Source organism: Populus euphratica, unplaced genomic scaffold (genome assembly GCF_000495115.2).
Source record: "Populus euphratica unplaced genomic scaffold, PopEup_1.0 scaffold256.1, whole genome shotgun sequence".
In the NCBI taxonomy this organism is placed as follows: Eukaryota; Viridiplantae; Streptophyta; class Magnoliopsida; order Malpighiales; family Salicaceae; genus Populus; species Populus euphratica.
The window spans coordinates 556,512-575,442 of NW_011499987.1; the positions used below are offsets into that span (position 1 = coordinate 556,512).

Below are 18,931 nucleotides of genomic sequence, written 5' to 3' on the forward strand. Positions count from 1 at the left end.
AGATCATTTCATACATTTTTTTTTAATTTCATCTTTTAACATTTAATTTTTAAAGAACTAAAGTTCTTGGTTTTTCCATATATGATGCATTTGATCTAATGAAATGTGTCATGTGTTTTTAAAGTTATCTAACATATGGTTTTCAAACTCAACTCATGGTTTAATTCGATGTAAGTCTTGGGCCACATATCAAAGGGGTCGACCCGGTTAAACCCAAGTCACCCAATTTTTTGTTTTATTTTATAAACATGTAGAAATGACATCATTTTGAAAAACAAAAGTTAAAAGCAAAAAGATCGATGGATTTTTACTAGGTTTCACAAACGCTAATTGGATTGTGGATCAACACGGCTTATTGACCGGATTATACTAGGTCAATTCTTAGACCTAAGCCCTTAATCACCTAGATTACAGGTTCAACCTCAAGTTAGGTTTTAGAATAATGATCTATCAGGTTATTCCATTCTTATTATCTTGATTGCAAGTCTAGAAAGTTAAACAAGTTGACTTTTTTTTTCCCATTTCTTTTATCATGTAGTAATTTTAATTTTAATTTTTATTCTCTTGATTTGTGATTTTTTTTTTGTCTTTTTATATAAATTTTATTAGTTTTTGATTTCATCACTCAATCCAAAATTATAAACCAAATTTATAGTATATTATTTTTTGCTATTTGATTTTGATACTTTAGATTTTTTTAACCTTTTTATTAAGGTAATTATTTTTTTCAATTTAATCCTCAAATTAAAAATATAATGTGACAAGTCACACTAATTTTTGTTTTTTATTTAATTAATTAAAAATTAAATATCAATTGAAAATTAAATATCATTATTGGCGGCTCTCGGATCAAGGGTTTTTTCCATGGTTATTGTCATCGTTTTTTTATTTGAAAAAAATTTTCATTTGTTATTATTGTCTCTCTTTTTCTTAATCAAATAAAACCGTCTATGACACAATAGTTATGGAACAAGTAGAAAACTCAAAAAAGCGACAGATGAATCATCCATCATAAACAGCTAGGAGGTGATTATAATTTCTTTTTAAAATAATTTTAAAACATTAAAAAAAATTAATTTAAAATAAAAAAATATTTTTTAAAAATACTTTTAAAATATAAAAACAAAATGTAATAGCATTATTCTCCTAACAGTTCTGGAGCTTTTGGCCTGTCAACCAACCGTATGACGTCAAAAATCATAAGCCAAGCAATGAACACTTCATTTGCCAAATAAAAGCCATCTGTTGCACAGAGCTTAACAAAATTGAAATCCACAGCCCCATACATAAAACCAAGACGTTCTAAAGAAATTTATTTTATGAAACAGACAACACGCTTCATTCCAAGTATAAACGCAAAAATGAACAATACAATTAGTGCATATCTTTATTAATCAAAACACAATGTTTATCGGTCCCTAGAAGAATATTTCAGAATAACTTGGTCAGATGCGCACATCCTCAAGCTTCTTCTATCGGGACATTTATGCACCACCTCCTAGCTCCGTTCAAGCTTCTTGATATTTTGGATCTGCTTCCCAGGGTTCAATCCCTTGGGGCAGGCACGGGCACAATTCAATATGGTATGGCAACGATAGAGCTTAAACTCATCATTGACTGCATCCAGGCGCTCCTTGGTATATTCATCGCGGCTATCCATGATCCACCTGCATTTACCAGCAGAATTACAGCAGAAGTCAGCACTTTACTACTGTCTCGGTATAAGATAGTTTTCGTTGTAAGCATGCCCGCTAAGTTGCATCCACACTTAAATAACACAGTTCACAATCAGTGGACCAGATAGAGGTGAGTTCATTTATTTCAGATTTTGGTGATCAAGAAGTAGTTGGAATGAAGTCAACAGACATCATCACTTCAACTCACAGTTAGAACAGTCACGAATCACACTTACAGTTAAGAACAGAAGTAAGAATTTTAATCGGGCCTGCTAGTTACTAGCACGTTAGCAACCAATATATTTGAAGCCAGCAATAGGGCATCAGCTCATGATTACCAGCCAGTCAGTCAGCATGACACCAGTTGCTACTAGTGTTCTCCAAGAATTAAGTTTTCATATTATGTTCTTACAAATATATTCCATTTTTGACCGACTCAAGTTCATACATGGGTTTAGATGGTCTTTATTATAGAGGAGCCATTTCAAGTTTCCTTTCTAATGCTAAACTTATTTGTTGCACATCAACACTTGAAGATAGCATTTCCACAACCACCTATTCCTTTGAAGAATGAGAATAAAGAAACATCAAGGCTAACAAATAAAGACGTTCAGCAAACAATAAAGAAATGACTCATGACTGGAGCATAGAACAGAATCTATGAATGCAACTATTGTCGTGTGGAGACTGGATACACAATGACATAAAATCGATCATAATGAGTGTTGTGTCAAGTTAAGCAAAAAATCTATTAGAGAAATTGTTTCTAAAGGAAATAGGGAGGCAAACAAACAGCAGGCATGTAAGAAATTCTATAACACAACCCTCCATTCCAGGTTGTAGCATGGTAAATTATGCATGCTCGACAAAATAATTCATAAAGAAGAATTTCTCATTCTCTAGAAAAAACAAACCAAATCTTGAATAAAACTAAATGCATGCATCCATATAAAATCCATATTGATAGCTGCAGAATCTCCATCTTCAAACACCTTGATATCTCAATTACTAAAAATCCATCCTTAAATTCTGAAGGAACTCAACCAAATTTCCGCTCTTTAAATCATCAAAGATAAAGTTTTATTAATTCCCATTTCTTGCTAAAAAGAAGAAGAAGCAATATACTTGCTAATTCACCACGAACTTCTCACCGTTCCCTCATTACTCCAAAACAGTTCCATTTACCATTTAATTTAGCATCCCTCAATTTAAGAAAACACTCATCCCCAAAATCTAAATCCTATTCCTTAATATAAGAAACCAATAACTTAAAATAAATAAATAAGTAAATTCTAAAGTGAACACAAATGCTAATCCACAAAAATCAACCACTCAAAAAAATAAAAAGATAGCTAAGATAGCTAAGAGCAAATAACACCCAAAAAAGACTGAATCCGAAACACAACACAAAATAGTGATTACCAATCACAATTCAATTGGAAAAAGAAAATTCAGATTAAAGAGTGTCCATAATGCAAACAAATCAAAGTCACAAGAAAAAAAACACATAAACCCAACAAAATAATAAAGAAAACACATATAAAAGCACAAACAAAGAAAAAGGAACCGATAAAATCAAAGGAAAAAAAGAGAAATTACCTATTAGCATGAAGCAAAGCAGCAGGGCCCAAATAAGACTCAGGATTCCACCAATAGCTAGGGCAAGAAGTACTACAACAAGCACACAAAATACACTCGTACATCCCATCAAGCTTAGCCCTATCTTTCTTAGTCTGCAGAATCTCCTTCCCTTTAACAGGTGGTGGATTCTTCCTCTTCAACCAAGGCTCAATACTCTTATACTGATTATAAAAATTAGTCATATCCACAACCAGATCTTTGATCACAAACATGTGTGGCAACGGATTGATCATAGTAGCCGGTCCGGATTTATCAATCTTTGTCAAGCAAGCAAGCCCATTACACCCATCCATATTCATTGCACAGGACCCACAAATTCCTTCACGACATGATCGACGAAATGTCAGCGTTGGGTCGATCTCGTTTTTTATCTTGATCAAAGCATCTAGCACCATCGGACCGCACTTGTTCAGGTCTATTTCGTAGTTTTGCAGCTCTGGTTTGGTTGGGTTGTCTGGGTTCCATCGGTAGATTTGGAATGTTTTCAGATGTTGTGGTTGAGTAGGGTTTGTTGGTTGCTCAACTGGTTTGGCTTCTGCCACCGCCGCCGCCGCCGTGGCTTGGAGGCGAGAAGGTATAAATCTTGAGGTTAATGATGAGAACTTAGCCGTTGAAATGGCTCCTCTCTTGAGCAACCCAGTCGCCATTTTTGCTCCTTTTTTTTTTTTTCCTGCTGCGAGATTGTTACCGGGCAAATCAAACAATTACTCGTCTATCGGATGGGAATATATTGGAGAAGGGCAGTTTAGGGATTGAGAAAGTGGGAGATTAGAGGTTAATAATTTTACTTGGTGAAAACTTCATATCAGTCATCCAATTATATATATTTACTTATTAAGTCCCTCATAAACCGTCTTGCCATTCTTGTACCCTTATCAGTCGGATCCTTCTGCAAAGTAATTGAAGACGAAATTAAGAATATATTAAGTTGTTGTTTGAAACCTCAAAAAAATTAGGATTAATTAGGAAATTACATAGAGTGACAAATGCATTGTTTTTAAAGTTGTCTTGTCTTAATTACTTACTTGAAGAGAAGGGAGATTAAGGCGATGGTGCATGACGAAGAGGGACACAATTGATATAAGTCATCATTTTGGGGACTTAATTGAGAAACTAAATATGGTGGGGACTAATCTGAGGCTAACCTTTTTTCTTAATCTGGTGTCGTGGTTTAGCCGGACTTTTCAACTAAGGTGATGATGTGGCGAGTTATGAACCGGTGATTAGTGGCGAGTTATGGGCCAGTGATTAATGGCGTGACGTGGTTTTGTTGCGGAGCAGTCATTTGGTTTTGTGCCTGAAAAAGGGAATGGAGAAGCCAAATTTGCTTTGCTTATATGATTTGCTGAGGCGTGTGCTCACCATAATGCTCCCACCTGTAATAGCAATTTGCAACCGCAGGAGAGGGGCTCAAATCATTTTGGAATTTCAACGCTAAAGAAAACGTGCATGAGCGCTATAGTAGTAGCTTCAGTCCAAGAGGCAAAACCAAATTATTACTGAAAACAGATTTTTTTTCCCGGCTCAATTTTATATATGCAATCCTATAATTTTTAAAAAATTAAAATAATTAAAAATAAATAACATATTTTTAATTATTTTTTTAAAAAATAACATAATTTCTACCTAACCACTATTATAAATCATTATCGTTAAAAAACTATTATTCAAAATAATAGTATCATAATAAAATCATGATTTAGCATGACTCTTTTTCTCCGTCACGAGTGCTCTTCAGGAAAAATTTTTTTTGTAAGTTTCTTCGTGTGAGGAGATAAAATATAAACCATATGCACAACGAATTAAAAATAATGTAAGTATTTATTAATTTTTATAAGCTTTGATAAAATCATTATATTTTATTTATGAATCAATAATTTATATTTACTTTATATTAAGTTAGATAATTGCTACATGATAAATGACGTGTTGTGATTGATCTTTGTGATCTTTTTTTATAATAATAGACTTGCTTATTATTATATATCTTCCTAGCTCGAGATATGTCGTACTCCACTTGACATGTTAGGAGAGATATTGACCCTAAATGATATTATCTTAAAGGATGAGACTACACATATAGGTAGAAGTTGTGCTATTGATGAAACCAATCTATCCATCCATTATCGCATAAGATATAAACAGGCTTAAATGTATTATTATGTTATATTATTTTTCTAGTTAAGAGTTATTTTTATTATTATTAGTCTTGTAATATTATTTTTGTTAATTGTCATGTTGATTTTAAAGTTGTTTTACATATTATACATTTTCATACTTGGTTTATATAAGTATGATTTAACATCGTAAAAAAAAATGGATAAATATATGAACAAATTGTTTAAAATTTCAAATTAATCATTGACAACTTAAAAGATGTAAAAATAAAAAAATATTTAAAAAACATATGTATTAATTTATGATTATAATTAAAAATAAATAAATATGATGTTAAAATATCATACTTTGAATTATGGATTTGAGGTATGATAATTTATATGTATTATTTGACATTTTTTGAAAATAAGTATGGGGCACAACCGCTATTCTCAGTAGCGGTTACTAAGCAATTCTAAATGACCACTAATAATAACGATTGTTTATAACTGTTATTGTTATTAGTAGTTGTTGATAAAACATTATTTTTCAATAACAGTTGCGTTAGAACCATACAATTTTTTTTTCTAGATACTTTTCTTTCCTATGCTATTTTCCAAAAACTTTTATCAAACCATGCTAGTTTGATATAATACCCCAAGCTTGCTATCATTTCCATGTTAATTATTATCATATTAAAATTCATTATATAAATAATTGAAGAGATTTTATTTTTCTAATATGAGAATGGAAGTGCGTTAATATATATATTTTATGTTAACAAGAAGAATGTTGTATGGTTGTTTTTGTAATCTGGGATGATAAATCTTTTTGGTTTAAATACAATTTAAAAGGAAAAGATAATATCTTTTTAATATGAGATAGAAAACCTTTAAAAATAATTTTTTAAATTTCATTACTCATAACATAAATGAATTATTTTTTAACTTTTTTATATGAGATATTAAAATCTTAAATATCTTATTTTTTAATTTTTTTAGGTTGACCTAAGTCGACCTATTTGAACCGGGACTCGACTCCTTGGTTAGGTTAATTTTAGACTGGGTTTAATAAATATAATTTTAATCTATGTTATTTTTTTATTTTTTCAGTTGATATCACTAACTTCATTGAAAAATAAAAATATAGGATATAATAAAAATATTTATGACAATAACTAGATAGATTTAAATAGGTATACTCATTTAAATTTTGCAGACATATATGATAATAATTTTGGACTCCATTATAAAAAAATATTCACAAATCCTATCTTTATATAAAAAGAAAAGGCACAATTCTCAATACATTAATTCCTCTAAAACATATACATATATACATATATGTCTACAAAATTCTTAACCACCATGTCAATTTCTCCTTTTGACTTAAAGTTTTTTCTTAACCCCCATGTCAATTTCTCCTTTTGACTTAGGGTTTTTTTTTTTTTTTTGAGAATTTAACATCAATAATATAAAGGATGGTGCAAGTATACAGCTCTAAAATATGATGATATATATATATATATTGAATGGTGAAAAACTGAACCTACGCGGTTTGTGAGGTGTAATTATAAATGATTAATTAGGTAGCTCAGCAGGCAACAATGGGCTATTACTAATATCCGTTCATGTCTATCAAAATCTGCCTGAATACTCGCTGTATCTCCTCCTCTTCCTCACCCTGCATCTTTCTCTCTTTCTCATTTTTGGCTTTTCCTTATCCTTTTTCCTTTTCTCTTTCTCTTTGATTCCTGAAATATTTATGCTCTTTTCTTGGACCAATTGCCATTAGAGTTTGATGTCGTCGGTAAGATTAATCCCATCTCTGCTTTACTTTTACTCCGTTCCAATTAATGTTTTCTTGTTCTTGTTTTTTTTCTTACAAATTTGTTTGGATTTGTCAATGCTTTGTTTTGTAATTCATGTTATTCTTTTGTACGAATTATGTGCTATCTAAATCTCTTTTTGAATTTCCTATATATTTCTTTCTTCTTGTTACAAATTTATCTGTCAAAGCTCAGGTTAGTTTTATTTTCTGGTAGCTGAGTATTAATCAATTGTTTGATCAACCATATATTTACACACACAATTCAAATCATGAATATCCATCCAAATTTAATTTTTCTAGGCATTTAAACATGAACCAGTTAATCTAGTTCCTATGCATGGTGATAAAAATCTTGCTGTTAAGAAAATGGTGGTGAAGAAAATTTGTGGTTATGGTGAAGAAAATCTGTGGTTATCACTGCATGCAATAGGCTGTGGCAAAAACAGCAAGCCTTGGCAAGCTCGAATAGCAAATTTGACGTTAAACCATGCATGCTCATGTCTTGCGTTATTTTTTGTAAGCAGCAAGACCAGGGAAGGCCACTGCCAAAGTTTGGTGAGTGGGATGTGAACAATCCTGCGTCTGCAGAAGGATTTACTGTCATCTTTAGCAAAGCCAGAGATGAAAAGAAATCGGGTGCTGGGGCTGGGGCTAGTGCTGGTGCTGGTGCTGCTTCGCAAAGGAAAACTAATTCATCTCAAGCAAATAGTCAGTATCCCCCACCGGTATGTAGCCCCGTAATCTGCCATCACAGAATTTCAATCAATATTATAGACACACACATGCACGCATATTTCTTAACTTTTTCATGCTCTACGATTTCTGGTAGCAGAAGAAAAGGTTTTGCTGTTTCTGAGACCAATGGTGGCTTTGGGGGGTAATCAGGTCGTGCAATTTGATCATCGTGCTATGGGAGTTCTTCTTAGTTTGCATTTCAGGTTGATTGTGGGGAATGAGTGCCTGCTGTTCCCTTTCATTCCACTGCTGCCCCTTGCTCACCCATGTACGTATTTTAGGAGAAAACATTGATGATAAACACAACGACTTCAGCTGTAGTTTCTTATTTTCACGTATTTCCATACAACTTTTGCTGATGAATCAGCTATCTGTCAACCTTAAAGACTGAGTTTCACTAATGTTGGAGATTCATAGAAAAGTATTCTATATATATATATATATATAATTCTGTATGAGCGCTTAATTTCGAAACTCTTTGGAGCAGGCATGTTGATCTCCGGTCCATCAGGATTTTCATGCCTTGATACTCCAAGCAAAAAAAATATAATGCTGCTGCCTGTTGAACAAGAATGGATAGAGTATTAACACGTGTCTAACAAAGAAACTCACTTTTCCTGTCAAGCAAATCTTATAACAGCATTCAAGTGATGTGCTATGCTCCTGGTAAATTTTTTAAAATAGAAATGTGGACCGCACAGAATCATGGGAAACCTACCTGGTTTAGCTGCTAACCAGGTAATTATCAGTCAGATTATCAACTTCTTAAATCTTAACCATTCAAACAAAAAGAAAAAAAGAAGGAAAGAAATAAAGACTAATAATCATAGGACTAGATATACTATGAACTAAAAGAACTAAACCATCCACATTTGCTAGGAAGGGTGCATCCGATGCACAAAAAGCCTCTGCTGACCTTAATAGAAAAGGTTAAAAACATGTTTCTTAGCAAAGAATGAAGCTGATATCTTGACCAGGACCCGGAATTCCAGGCAAATTGCTGGAGTAGACAATACCATTTCAACGGTCAGCCAACCTATTCCCACCATACTAATTTGCTGGCTGATGAAGGCTCTGGAAAAGTGTCCAACTGGAAAGCTGATGAAGTGTAGTTTTCTGGATGGTCATACAGACACCTCGGGCCCAACTTAGATATGCCAAACTGCTCATAATGCCGGCAGATTCTTTTATCCTGAACAACAAAAAAATTCAAGGCATGTTAATGGCCATCATACAGGGTCACAATAATCAATAGTGAACGCATGAACTAGCTAATTTTCCTGTCGATAATGTAACCGAGTTGATATGAACAATGTTGACATTTGTAAGTGCACGCATATACCGTAGAGGACCATGCCTTCACTAGGCAAAATAAGTTAAGAACTTACAGGTCTAAGAGGCAGGCCCTTGCTATTGAGAGTGCAGACAGGAGATTTTGAAGAAATGTCCGTTGGATGGTGATACCTACAAGAATATTTGTATCTGCAATTCCCAGTAACCGTGAAATAACTGTACTTTGGTTGGCCCAGTCGATGAGGGAATTCTTCACATTGAATCTGTTCTAGATTGTTTGTAGAGACATCTGCTGTCTTCATCTAATTTTTCCCCAAAGGAAGACAAGTTAGGATGAGTAGTCTTTTCCTGTGGATAAGTGTTCATATGCAGAAGATCAAACAGATCAAAAGAAGCTACAATGAGGGACAACTAGAAATAAGGAAAGAAGTCGAACAATGGCAGGTCAGGTAAATTATAAGGACACCCAAAGTGAAACAAATACTTCTTTCTCCGGAGAGAAATAAAGAGACAATCACATCAGCAAGAATGTTATCTGGCAAGCTCCTATAAATCTAATCAAACACCATTTTTAGAGGTGTTTGTTCTGGAAGCGGATGCATCCTAGGAGCCTGAGATGAGTGATTACTCAAGCAGGAAACAGTTTTGAGAGATATCTTATCTGAAGACACTCATGGCCGCTTTGACTGTGAAGTAAAGAATTCCAAATTATGATTTCCCAGAGAATGGCCTCTCATATACGCACCACTACAAGTTGAATTGAAAGGTTTGGATACTTCAGCAGCTACAGGAACGGGATGATGGAATCCACAAGTAACTCCCTCCATATCCACAGGAGCCTGTGCGCATGTAAAATTCACACTCTTTCTCTCCCTGAAATAGTGAAATGAACATATAATCAATTCACAGTTCAGATATTTAGGGAAGCGAATCTAGAATCCTATATACATGTAAATATTGTTTCGAAATATTTGGGCTGCCACTCTTATAGAAAGACCCAAAAAGTTAAGCTCTGGTAGATTTGTCTCAGCCTTTTCGTTGAAGTGTTTATTATACCTGCAACTGCAAGCGTTCCCATATTTGCACCCTTTAGTAGTGAGGTAATAATACTGCAGTAATTAGAAACACAGGAAGCTTAATATAAGATATACTGCAGAGAGTTATGCATTGGAAATATATAACACTTCCAGCAAGATGAGACCGACTTGTTTAATTGTGTGAACAAGGACGATATTCCCATGAAGTTGGAGCACCATTAACGGTAGCTAGTATTAGTTTCATGATTTCTTGAGTGAGTTCCTTATCTTCTGTCAAGCTCAGCTAATATCTAACCCCATTGTCTGTTGTTTTGCATTCAAACTATGGATTGTCTTACCATATCAGTAGATGAGAAGTCGTTAAACTAAAGTACTGTTTTGCATTATAAATTTAAGTGATCAAGAGAGAGTCTCCACGATGCTACCAACTGTACTGGCACATCGCAAGGATTAAGCTCCAGCAGTGATATCTCAGACTTTCCATGGAATGATGGTATCAACAAGATTTTCTCAACTTGCACATCCAAAATACATTTAAAAAGTATTTTTTTTAATTTTTTTAATTTATTTTTAATATCAAAACAATTCAAAAACATAAAAACTAATATGATACAGAAACAAAATACGTTATTTTTTAAAAAATATTTTTTAATTATAAAAACAAACATATATGGGCAGATATACCGATATGATCCGATATAATCCTTTTTTCCTTTTCTGTCATGATTCTTTTTCTATTTATAAGTTGATTCCAGCAATATTTTTAAAAGAAATATCATAGACATAGCTAAAATTATTCTTGTAATGAATGCTTCGTATGTATGTGTATATATATATATATATATATATATATATATATATGTGTTGGAATGTAATACTTAATAATATGTAATAAACTATAATCTTCTTCTGTCATTCTTTCTTAGTCTTCTTTTCTACAACACACTCTAAGTTATGATTCATTAATAATCATTACCAATTATTCAAGAGCATACAATTAAATAAGTATATCATCACACAAGTATGTGAAACCCCAAAAAGCAAAGGCTGTAAAATTTTAAAATTTAAGGCAAAAAAAATGCCATGTCTGAAATTATCCAAAGAGAAATGGCTTACGCAGTTGCATCTGGCCAAAGCATGTATTTCTCATAATAAAAATCAAATACAGAGATTACAAATCAAAACATTCAAAGTCACAAATACATGGTATATTTTACGAACAGAGCATATCAAAACTATCCCATATTGATTGATTGCTTTAAGAGAGTAGACTGTCCATCCTTACGGTCATCATTTTATTCTCCTTTCGCCACCATTATAGACAAAAATCTAACCATCTCGGAAATTAAAATGGCAAAAACAATGCATAAGGAAAAAAAAATCAAAAGCAAAAGGAGAAACGGTACCTTCTTAATTTTAATGACTAGACCACTCGACTTAGAACTTAGTTTGTATTTAGATTTAAAAAAAAATTAATTTTTTTTTTGATATTTCAGTCTAATTCTAATAGACAATTATAAACTGATTATAATTTTTTTTTTAATTTTTAAAACATGAGAAATATACCATTTCTATGAAAATATGCTTAGAAAACACTTTAGAATTTAGACTGATGCATGAAAACAAGATTTTTTTTGTTTTTTCCAAAGACAAATTAATTTTAAAAATATTTTTTAAAAAAAAATTAAAGTTTTTTTTTTTAAAATATTTTAGAGAAAGTAAGATATTTTAATACCGAATCACTATATTATAGTTTAAGTATACAAACTCAATATTATGCAAAATTAGTGGAAAAATAAATGAGAAAATCACTTTTTTTTGAAATTATTTTTGGTATTTTTTAATATTTAATATTATAATATATAATTAAATATTATTAATACATGTGGGCTGAGCCCGCCCTGCTGCCTGGGCTGAGATGATCTCAGCCTAGTGGATTATGGGCCGAGACTGACCCAGAAAGGAGCTGGGAGCTAAGGGTGGGCCCATATTACCTGAATCGCACCTCGACCCTGAAGGAGACCTTGGGGTGGCGGAGTGCTGGGTGGAGGAGAACTGGGCCGAGACCGGATTCATTGAAAGTGGTCTGCGTCTCGGCCCTTAAGGTAACAAGGGCTGAGACCGGTCCCATTGAAGTGTAAAGTCAGTTTAAAAACTTGAAAATGGGTAAAATTAGGTTAAAATCGGGAAAAATCACGAGTTTAGACCCCTTTTTACGATTTCAACAGGAAAAAAAAACATGAGACTGCAGTATTCCAGGCTTCTAGCCCTCGACATTAAGCATTAGCTGCACAATACACAGTTACACACCACATACAACGTTTACCCTAATCTGTTTCTCTCGGTATCAGGCTCTCAGCCATTAATGATTTAACAATTAACCAGCCACCGTGAGATCGACGGCATCCTCTTCCTCAACAGCACTATCCTTTTTTCCCCGTCATCAACACTTCAACAGCCTTCTCTCTTCATCAACAACCCTTTCGTTTCCTTTTTTTTTTTTTTTTCCCATCATCAACGGCATTGTTTTTCAGTCTTCTCTCTTCATCAACAACCCTTTCCTTTTTTTCCCATCATCAACGGCATTGTTTTCAGTCTTCACTTAATCAGTATTCATCAACAGGTAATACTTCATTGCTTATATTAAATTTTTCTTGCTGGAAAGGGATTTTTAGCCCCGGTTGTTCTTTGCCCCATTCCTTGCTTTCTCCTTCTTTTGTCTCCTTGCTTGAGTGTGTGACACAGAGATGGTCACCAATCATTATAGACAATAACTTTTAATTGCTTGAGTTTGATTCTTTGTTGAGTTCATTCCAGCAATTCTACTTCTTTGCTAGTCTTTTCCTTTGTTAATCGTTCCAGTAATTCTATTTCGTTCCAGTAAAAAACTGGGTTGATTTAAATCAATTAAAATTTCAAAAGTTGATAGAGTTGCTATAAATCTGTGAAGATGTTCTTGGTTTAGGCTATTTGGAAACATGCTGGTGATTTTTTAGGAGAAGGTGTTACTCAATTTATAGACTGTGGAATGTAAATTGTGAGAGAACAGAGATTGTAAAAACAGAGAAGCAATGTAATTTTTTCTATTTCAAATCATCACGCAAAACTTAAATTTGCAGAAGACAATAAATTTACCAAACTGAACAACTAGAAAAAGCTCATTTGGTCGAAGGGTGTAGCTGTCCGAATCTTGACTCTGTCGTGATTGCATGGGTGATGGTGAGTGAAGAACAATGGAGTCTATAATTTTTATGTGAGTAATAGGTTAGGCAACAGGGTGTAAATTTTGGGGAAAAAGTTTGTTTTATCCTCAACTTAATGGGACAATTCAATTTGAACAATTTTTGCAAAAAGTAAATGCCATTTTTTAAATCGAAATCTGTAATTACCTTCCTGTCACAATTTAAAGTTAAGTGAATTGAGATGTATAGCATGATTCTTAAGTACGTTTCATAACAATCAATCCCTTTTTATATGTGGTCTTAAACATTCTTTTTCTTTTTTCAGTTATGCCGTGGTAAAAAATTTAGAGCTAGAATGAAGAAATGGAGATTTTTCTTAGTAATCAAACATTTGGATAAGCATTTATGCTAACTAGTAATCAAACATAGGGTTCGGGTTTGGATATTGCAATACCTGACCCATGGATACCATTGCTATCCCTACCCGTTTCTCTAACTAAAACGAACAAAAGGGGAGTTCACTCAGAAGTTTAGGGTTTTTCCTTCACTTTAAGAAAGAAAAAAGCACTTTATAGGGTTTTTCCTTCACTCTGTTTCTCTAAATATCAATTTTGATGTTTTGCAGCTCCTAAGTATTCACTGAACTGAGCTGAGTCGCTTGAGATGTCGAATCGGCCAGAGCTACTAGCTCCACCTGAGATTTTTTATGATGATTCAGAGGCTCGTAAATACACTTCTTCTTCTCGTATTATCGATATTCAGGTGCTCTTTTTTTTAATATTTAAGAAAAATGCTTTAATGCTTATTTAATGGTTTTGTTACCTGATGGTGATGTGTGGTTGGTTAATAGGCTAGGCTATCAGAAAGAGCATTGGAGCTTCTTGCTTTGCCTGTTGATGGAATCCCTAGATTACTCCTCGATATCGGTATGTTGCATTTTACATTTCCATCACGATTACATTATGAAGCCCCTCTCTCTTCTCTGTTTGTAAATGTGATTAATTTATGGCTTATGATTTGTTTACCAGTTAGAAAATAGCTACTCCATTGGTTTTATTAATTTTTTTTTAGAATTCTGCTCGTGTTGGAATTGAACATTGTGCCTTGACTTGGATAATTCTATGGTGAAAGTAACTAGGAATAAAAAGAACGTGGACGAGATAATGAGGATAGAGAGCTAAACACACAAGTCATCGATGCATTGGACAAAAATTTAATCATGAGTTTTTTTTAGTATTGTGTCTCCCCTTTATATTTGAACCAGCTAATAAGACTTAAAATGAAATTAACTATGGAATTAGAAAATCACTTTGTAGATGTGGTGTTTGTCCTTTTAATATGCATGTGTGGGACATTAGCTATTTATACATCAAACTTTTGTTGTTGGAAACCTTGAATTTCTGATACTTGTTATATTTTTTTTTGTTGTTAATTGTGCTGTTTGTGTGTGCAGAATTCAATTCTAAAGTTTTTAAATGCTTACAGTAATTGTTCTGGCATGTTCAGGCTGTGGATCAGGACTTAGTGGGGAGACATTAACTGAAAATGGTCACCAATGGATCGGCTTAGATGTTTCGCAATCAATGCTTAGTATGTCTGCTTGAGTTTGTTCAATTTTGTAATATTTCATCAAAGGTTCATGTTAGGTTACTTTGCATATAGGAACTTTAACATTCTTCCTTCTTGTTGAATCCAGATATTGCTTTGGAGCGGGAGGTTGAGGGTGATCTTTTACTTGGTGATATGGGTCAGGTATCCAACTAAGATTCAGTTTTAGTTTATTTGCTCCACAACACAATAAAAAAAAAAAAAGGAGAATCAAGGTTGTGGGGAAAATACAATTTCTTGGCCAATATGACTTTTTTAAAAATTTTATTTAGCAGGATGATGAGCTAATCATTAATTACTGATGCAAGGTTACGCAATCTTCTAGTTTATTTCACTTTTGACCAAATATGCTGTGTCATATGACACTTAAGGTTTAATACTTAATGCTCTGTGCAGTTATCATAGGTGAATGTTTGTATTTTTGGAAGCTATTTGGGTACAAGTCCTTTTTGAAAAATAGGTTTTCAGTTATTAGTTATCGCTGAAATGCTTTAGCTTATGGTGCAGGGCCTAGCACTTCGACCTGGAATTATTGATGGTGCCATCAGTATTTCAGCTGTTCAGGTTTTACTCTCTTGTATGTTATAGACATCTATGCAAGTTTTTTGTGTTAGAAGAAGTCCAAAAAATTCAGTTTTCCTTAATTTATGTGATGCATTATTTTCAATGAACCTCTTTTAATTCTTTCTATGCTTCTTGTAACTGCCTTCTGATGTTCCACCGATTTAAATTATTTCAGTTAAGGCTTGCCTGCGTTTTCCTTGTGTTCTTTGATGAACATGTCTTTTATTAAAGGAAACAAAAATGTCTATTTATGAATTACCTTTTCCCCATCTTGATTATTCTCTCTTTCCATAACCTTCCCATCTTGATTGTGCTCTCTCTTTCCACAACCTTCCCTTTATAAACAGAAGATTGCTGGTTTTCAAGGCTAAAGGTTTAATGGACAATTAAATTTGCATTTGGTTTTTTAGCTCTGAACTTATCTTTCTTCCTTGACCCAACCCATTAATTACTTCAGCTAAGGCCTGGCAAAGCTTGCTTACATGTTAGCTTTTCCTTGTACCAAGATGTTTATAGAAACAGTAAATTAAGGTAGAGACGGGACCTTTCTACATGACAGGAGATTTTTAACCAGACGGACAATTAACAATTAATCTTTTTGAAGTTAGATGAGCAAAAAAGAGATTTCAGAGAGGATGCTTTAGAAATGTTATGATATTGAGATTGGGGGTCAATGGTTTTCCTCTCAAAATTACTAACCAAATTTGTTTTGCTGTTTTAATTTTAAATGTTCTAATATATAAACCTCGACATTTTTTTCCAATTGCAATGTCAAACTTCACACAGTTGCTTTCCTTGTCCTCTTTTCTTTTCATTCTGGAGCCTGTAACTTGGTCTAAATGTTGCTTGTTCTTCCTAGCCTCATAAATTTCCCATCTTTTCTTTCATATCCTTTGTAGGGGTTGATTCTTAAATATTAAGTTGTATAACACTTTAATGAGCGCTTTTTTCACTTTATTATATTGATTTGGATCCCAGTGGCTATGCAATGCAGACAAGTCCTCCCATGAACCAAGACTAAGATTGAAGTAAGTTCCTTCCCTTTTCTTTTCTGCTTTCGGTTTATGTGGTCCGTCAACACTAATCTGTTTTGGGATTCAATTCTGGGCTTGGTTTCTTCTGAATTTTTTATTTCCAAGAAAAAATTGGTTTTCATTAATGCAAAGCATTAAAGCTTAATGCATCCATAACAGATTACTCAGAAGTAGGGTTGGGAATGTTCTAGATAAAAGACTTCTCTTGGCACACTGATGTATTGTGAGCTAGGTAACAAGCTAAGTTTCATAACCTGTCAAGGATTGAAGCTGAAAGTTGAGTCCTGAAAGTGTTAGCTGATGCCTCTAATATCTGTAATGTTCTGATTCACAAGAAACTCAAATACTCAATTCGACTAAACCTGCTATTTTGAACAAATTTTGTTGCATTCTATTAGATTCCTATCAACACTAGATAGTGATCAAAGTTAGCCATTTGATATTACTCTTGTGAATTTGAATCACTGATGTGTATTTTTCTCATTGTAAATTGATTGACAATTTTGTGGCAGGGCTTTCTTTGGATCATTATATAGATGTTTGGCAAGAGGAGCAAGAGCAGTGTTCCAAGTGTATCCTGAAAACATAGCCCAGCGTGAATTAATTTTGAGATCTGCAATGCATGCTGGATTTGCTGGTGGTGTTGTCATTGATTACCCACACAGGTATTCCAGGCTTCTATTTAGAAATCCTATGCTCAGTTTTTCATGACTTGTATTTGTTGTATATGTGTTTTTTGCTTGGCTTCAATAACACCTGCCCTTTCCATCCCTTTAATCTGAATGTTCTGGTTGGGAATAAAAGCTTGCACATAATAGGTTGCAAGCTTTTCAAGAATCTGAACCATGAGAGCTTGATGTGCTAGATGCTCTTTCTGCTAATTCTTTGTTTCATTATGCAAGTATATTCACCCTGTTCTCTCTTTATCAATTAAGTTCACCTTCCGTTATGTAATTTCCTTCGAAGAAAAAAAAAAAAAGAATCTTATTGAGGTGTCCTGTTTGTAGATATATCCTCTTCGGAGTTTCATCATTCACTGATTGAACTATTTTTCTGTCACAGTGCTAAGAGTAGAAAAGAATACCTCGTGCTTACTTGTGGACCACCATCTTTAAGCACTGCTGTTCCCAGGGGGAAAGGCGAAGATGGAGAAAGCTGCTCTGAAGATGAAAATAGTGAAGAAAATCAGATGGTGGGTTGCTTTGTCTTGCATGTTTTTTCTTTTCAAGCTTTAACTGGGTTGTTTGAAAGCATGGTATCCTTTTCTTTTCAATTTGGATTTTGCAAGTCACTAATAATTATTTTATATGCATGTACCTTGAGAATGCAGGTTTGCATTTCAGACAGGAACAGACCTAAGAAAAAACAGAAAATAACTAGGAAAGGGAAGGGCAGAGATTGGATATTTAAAAAGAAAGAGCAACTGAGACGAAAAGGAAACGCAGTGCCTCCTGACACAAGATACACTGGTCGAAAACGGAAGGCTCGATTTTGATATTTACATGAGCAGCCAACCTATTGGAAAATTAGACATATAAATCGTTTTGTACCCAGACCTTTATGCATTGCCTGTTCCTGTTGCTGCTCCAACTTGGTGAAATCGATGTTGAAGATACTTGGTCATGCAAGTGTGAAATCAGATGGCAAAAAGATGATTATTATAAGATACTCGGTCATTTTATAGGCCTTGTGTTTTTGGGAAATCAAATTGAAACGATTGATTCTAGAATGAGATTTTGTTTTGTTTAGTTGGAACAAGCCAATAACCTTTATCCAATCAAGACCAAGCCAAGAAAGATAATGAAACATTACCTGTTTTGTTTAGTTGGAATGAGATTGTTTTGTTTCAGTCTTGGGGCTTGGAATTTTAGGTTTTTAGTTTTTTAGAGTTAAGGGTTTTGGAGTTTAGGATTTTGAGTTTAAAGTTTGGGGTTTAGGGTTTGATTGATAGTATAAAATTAAAAACAAATACTTGAAAAAAGGTAGAAATTAAAAAAAAATGTGATACATTTAAAAAATGTTATGCTTGATTGGGTTGGGTTTGATTTATGCTTGATCAAGTTCGGGTTGGGGTCAGTATAAAATCTAGGATTGGGATTGGATATTACTGTAATGTCTCACATCGGCGGGTGATGAATTGATTGCTGATCTTATTAGTAATGCTAGGTGTCAGCATGTTATACATGTCTTGGGGTCTTGGGGCTCGTGGGCTGTCACAAACAAAACTGAGACAA

General features: G+C 33.6%; 2 protein-coding genes and 1 long non-coding RNA gene across 4 annotated transcripts; 2 read left to right on the forward strand and 1 right to left on the reverse strand.

Annotated features, from left to right (window-relative positions):
- Nucleotides 1-1,205: 1,205 nt before the first annotated feature.
- SDH2-2 (succinate dehydrogenase 2-2) lies at nt 1,206-4,027 on the reverse strand. The gene is made up of 2 exons (XM_011046935.1): nt 3,276-4,027; nt 1,206-1,667 (listed from the first exon to the last, which is right to left on the reverse strand). The coding sequence occupies exons 1-2, from the start codon at nt 3,962-3,964 to the stop codon at nt 1,499-1,501; spliced, it is 858 nt and encodes a 285-aa protein (XP_011045237.1). The 5' UTR covers nt 3,965-4,027; the 3' UTR covers nt 1,206-1,498.
- A 2,946-nt stretch (nt 4,028-6,973) lies between these two features.
- Nucleotides 6,974-8,413, forward strand: LOC105140199 (uncharacterized). The gene is made up of 3 exons (XR_845146.1): nt 6,974-7,223; nt 7,769-7,969; nt 8,077-8,413. It is a non-coding gene; the product is annotated as an uncharacterized LOC105140199 (long non-coding RNA).
- A 4,431-nt stretch (nt 8,414-12,844) lies between these two features.
- LOC105140200 (probable 18S rRNA (guanine-N(7))-methyltransferase) lies at nt 12,845-18,546 on the forward strand. 2 transcript variants are annotated; one of them, XR_845147.1, is made up of 11 exons: nt 12,845-12,932; nt 14,117-14,253; nt 14,342-14,417; nt 14,998-15,081; nt 15,188-15,243; nt 15,607-15,663; nt 16,642-16,691; nt 17,210-17,362; nt 17,760-17,889; nt 18,028-18,445; nt 18,526-18,546. XR_845147.1 is itself a non-coding variant. In XM_011046937.1 (10 exons), exons 2-10 carry the CDS (start codon nt 14,155-14,157, stop codon nt 18,190-18,192), a joined length of 870 nt encoding a protein of 289 aa, XP_011045239.1. In that variant the 5' UTR covers nt 12,845-12,932; nt 14,117-14,154; the 3' UTR covers nt 18,193-18,521. The 2 variants fall into 2 exon arrangements, 1 of the variants encoding a protein (XP_011045239.1); XM_011046937.1 differs by lacking the exon at nt 18,526-18,546 and having other exon boundaries at nt 18,028-18,521.
- The last annotated feature ends 385 nt before the right edge of the window (nt 18,547-18,931 follow it).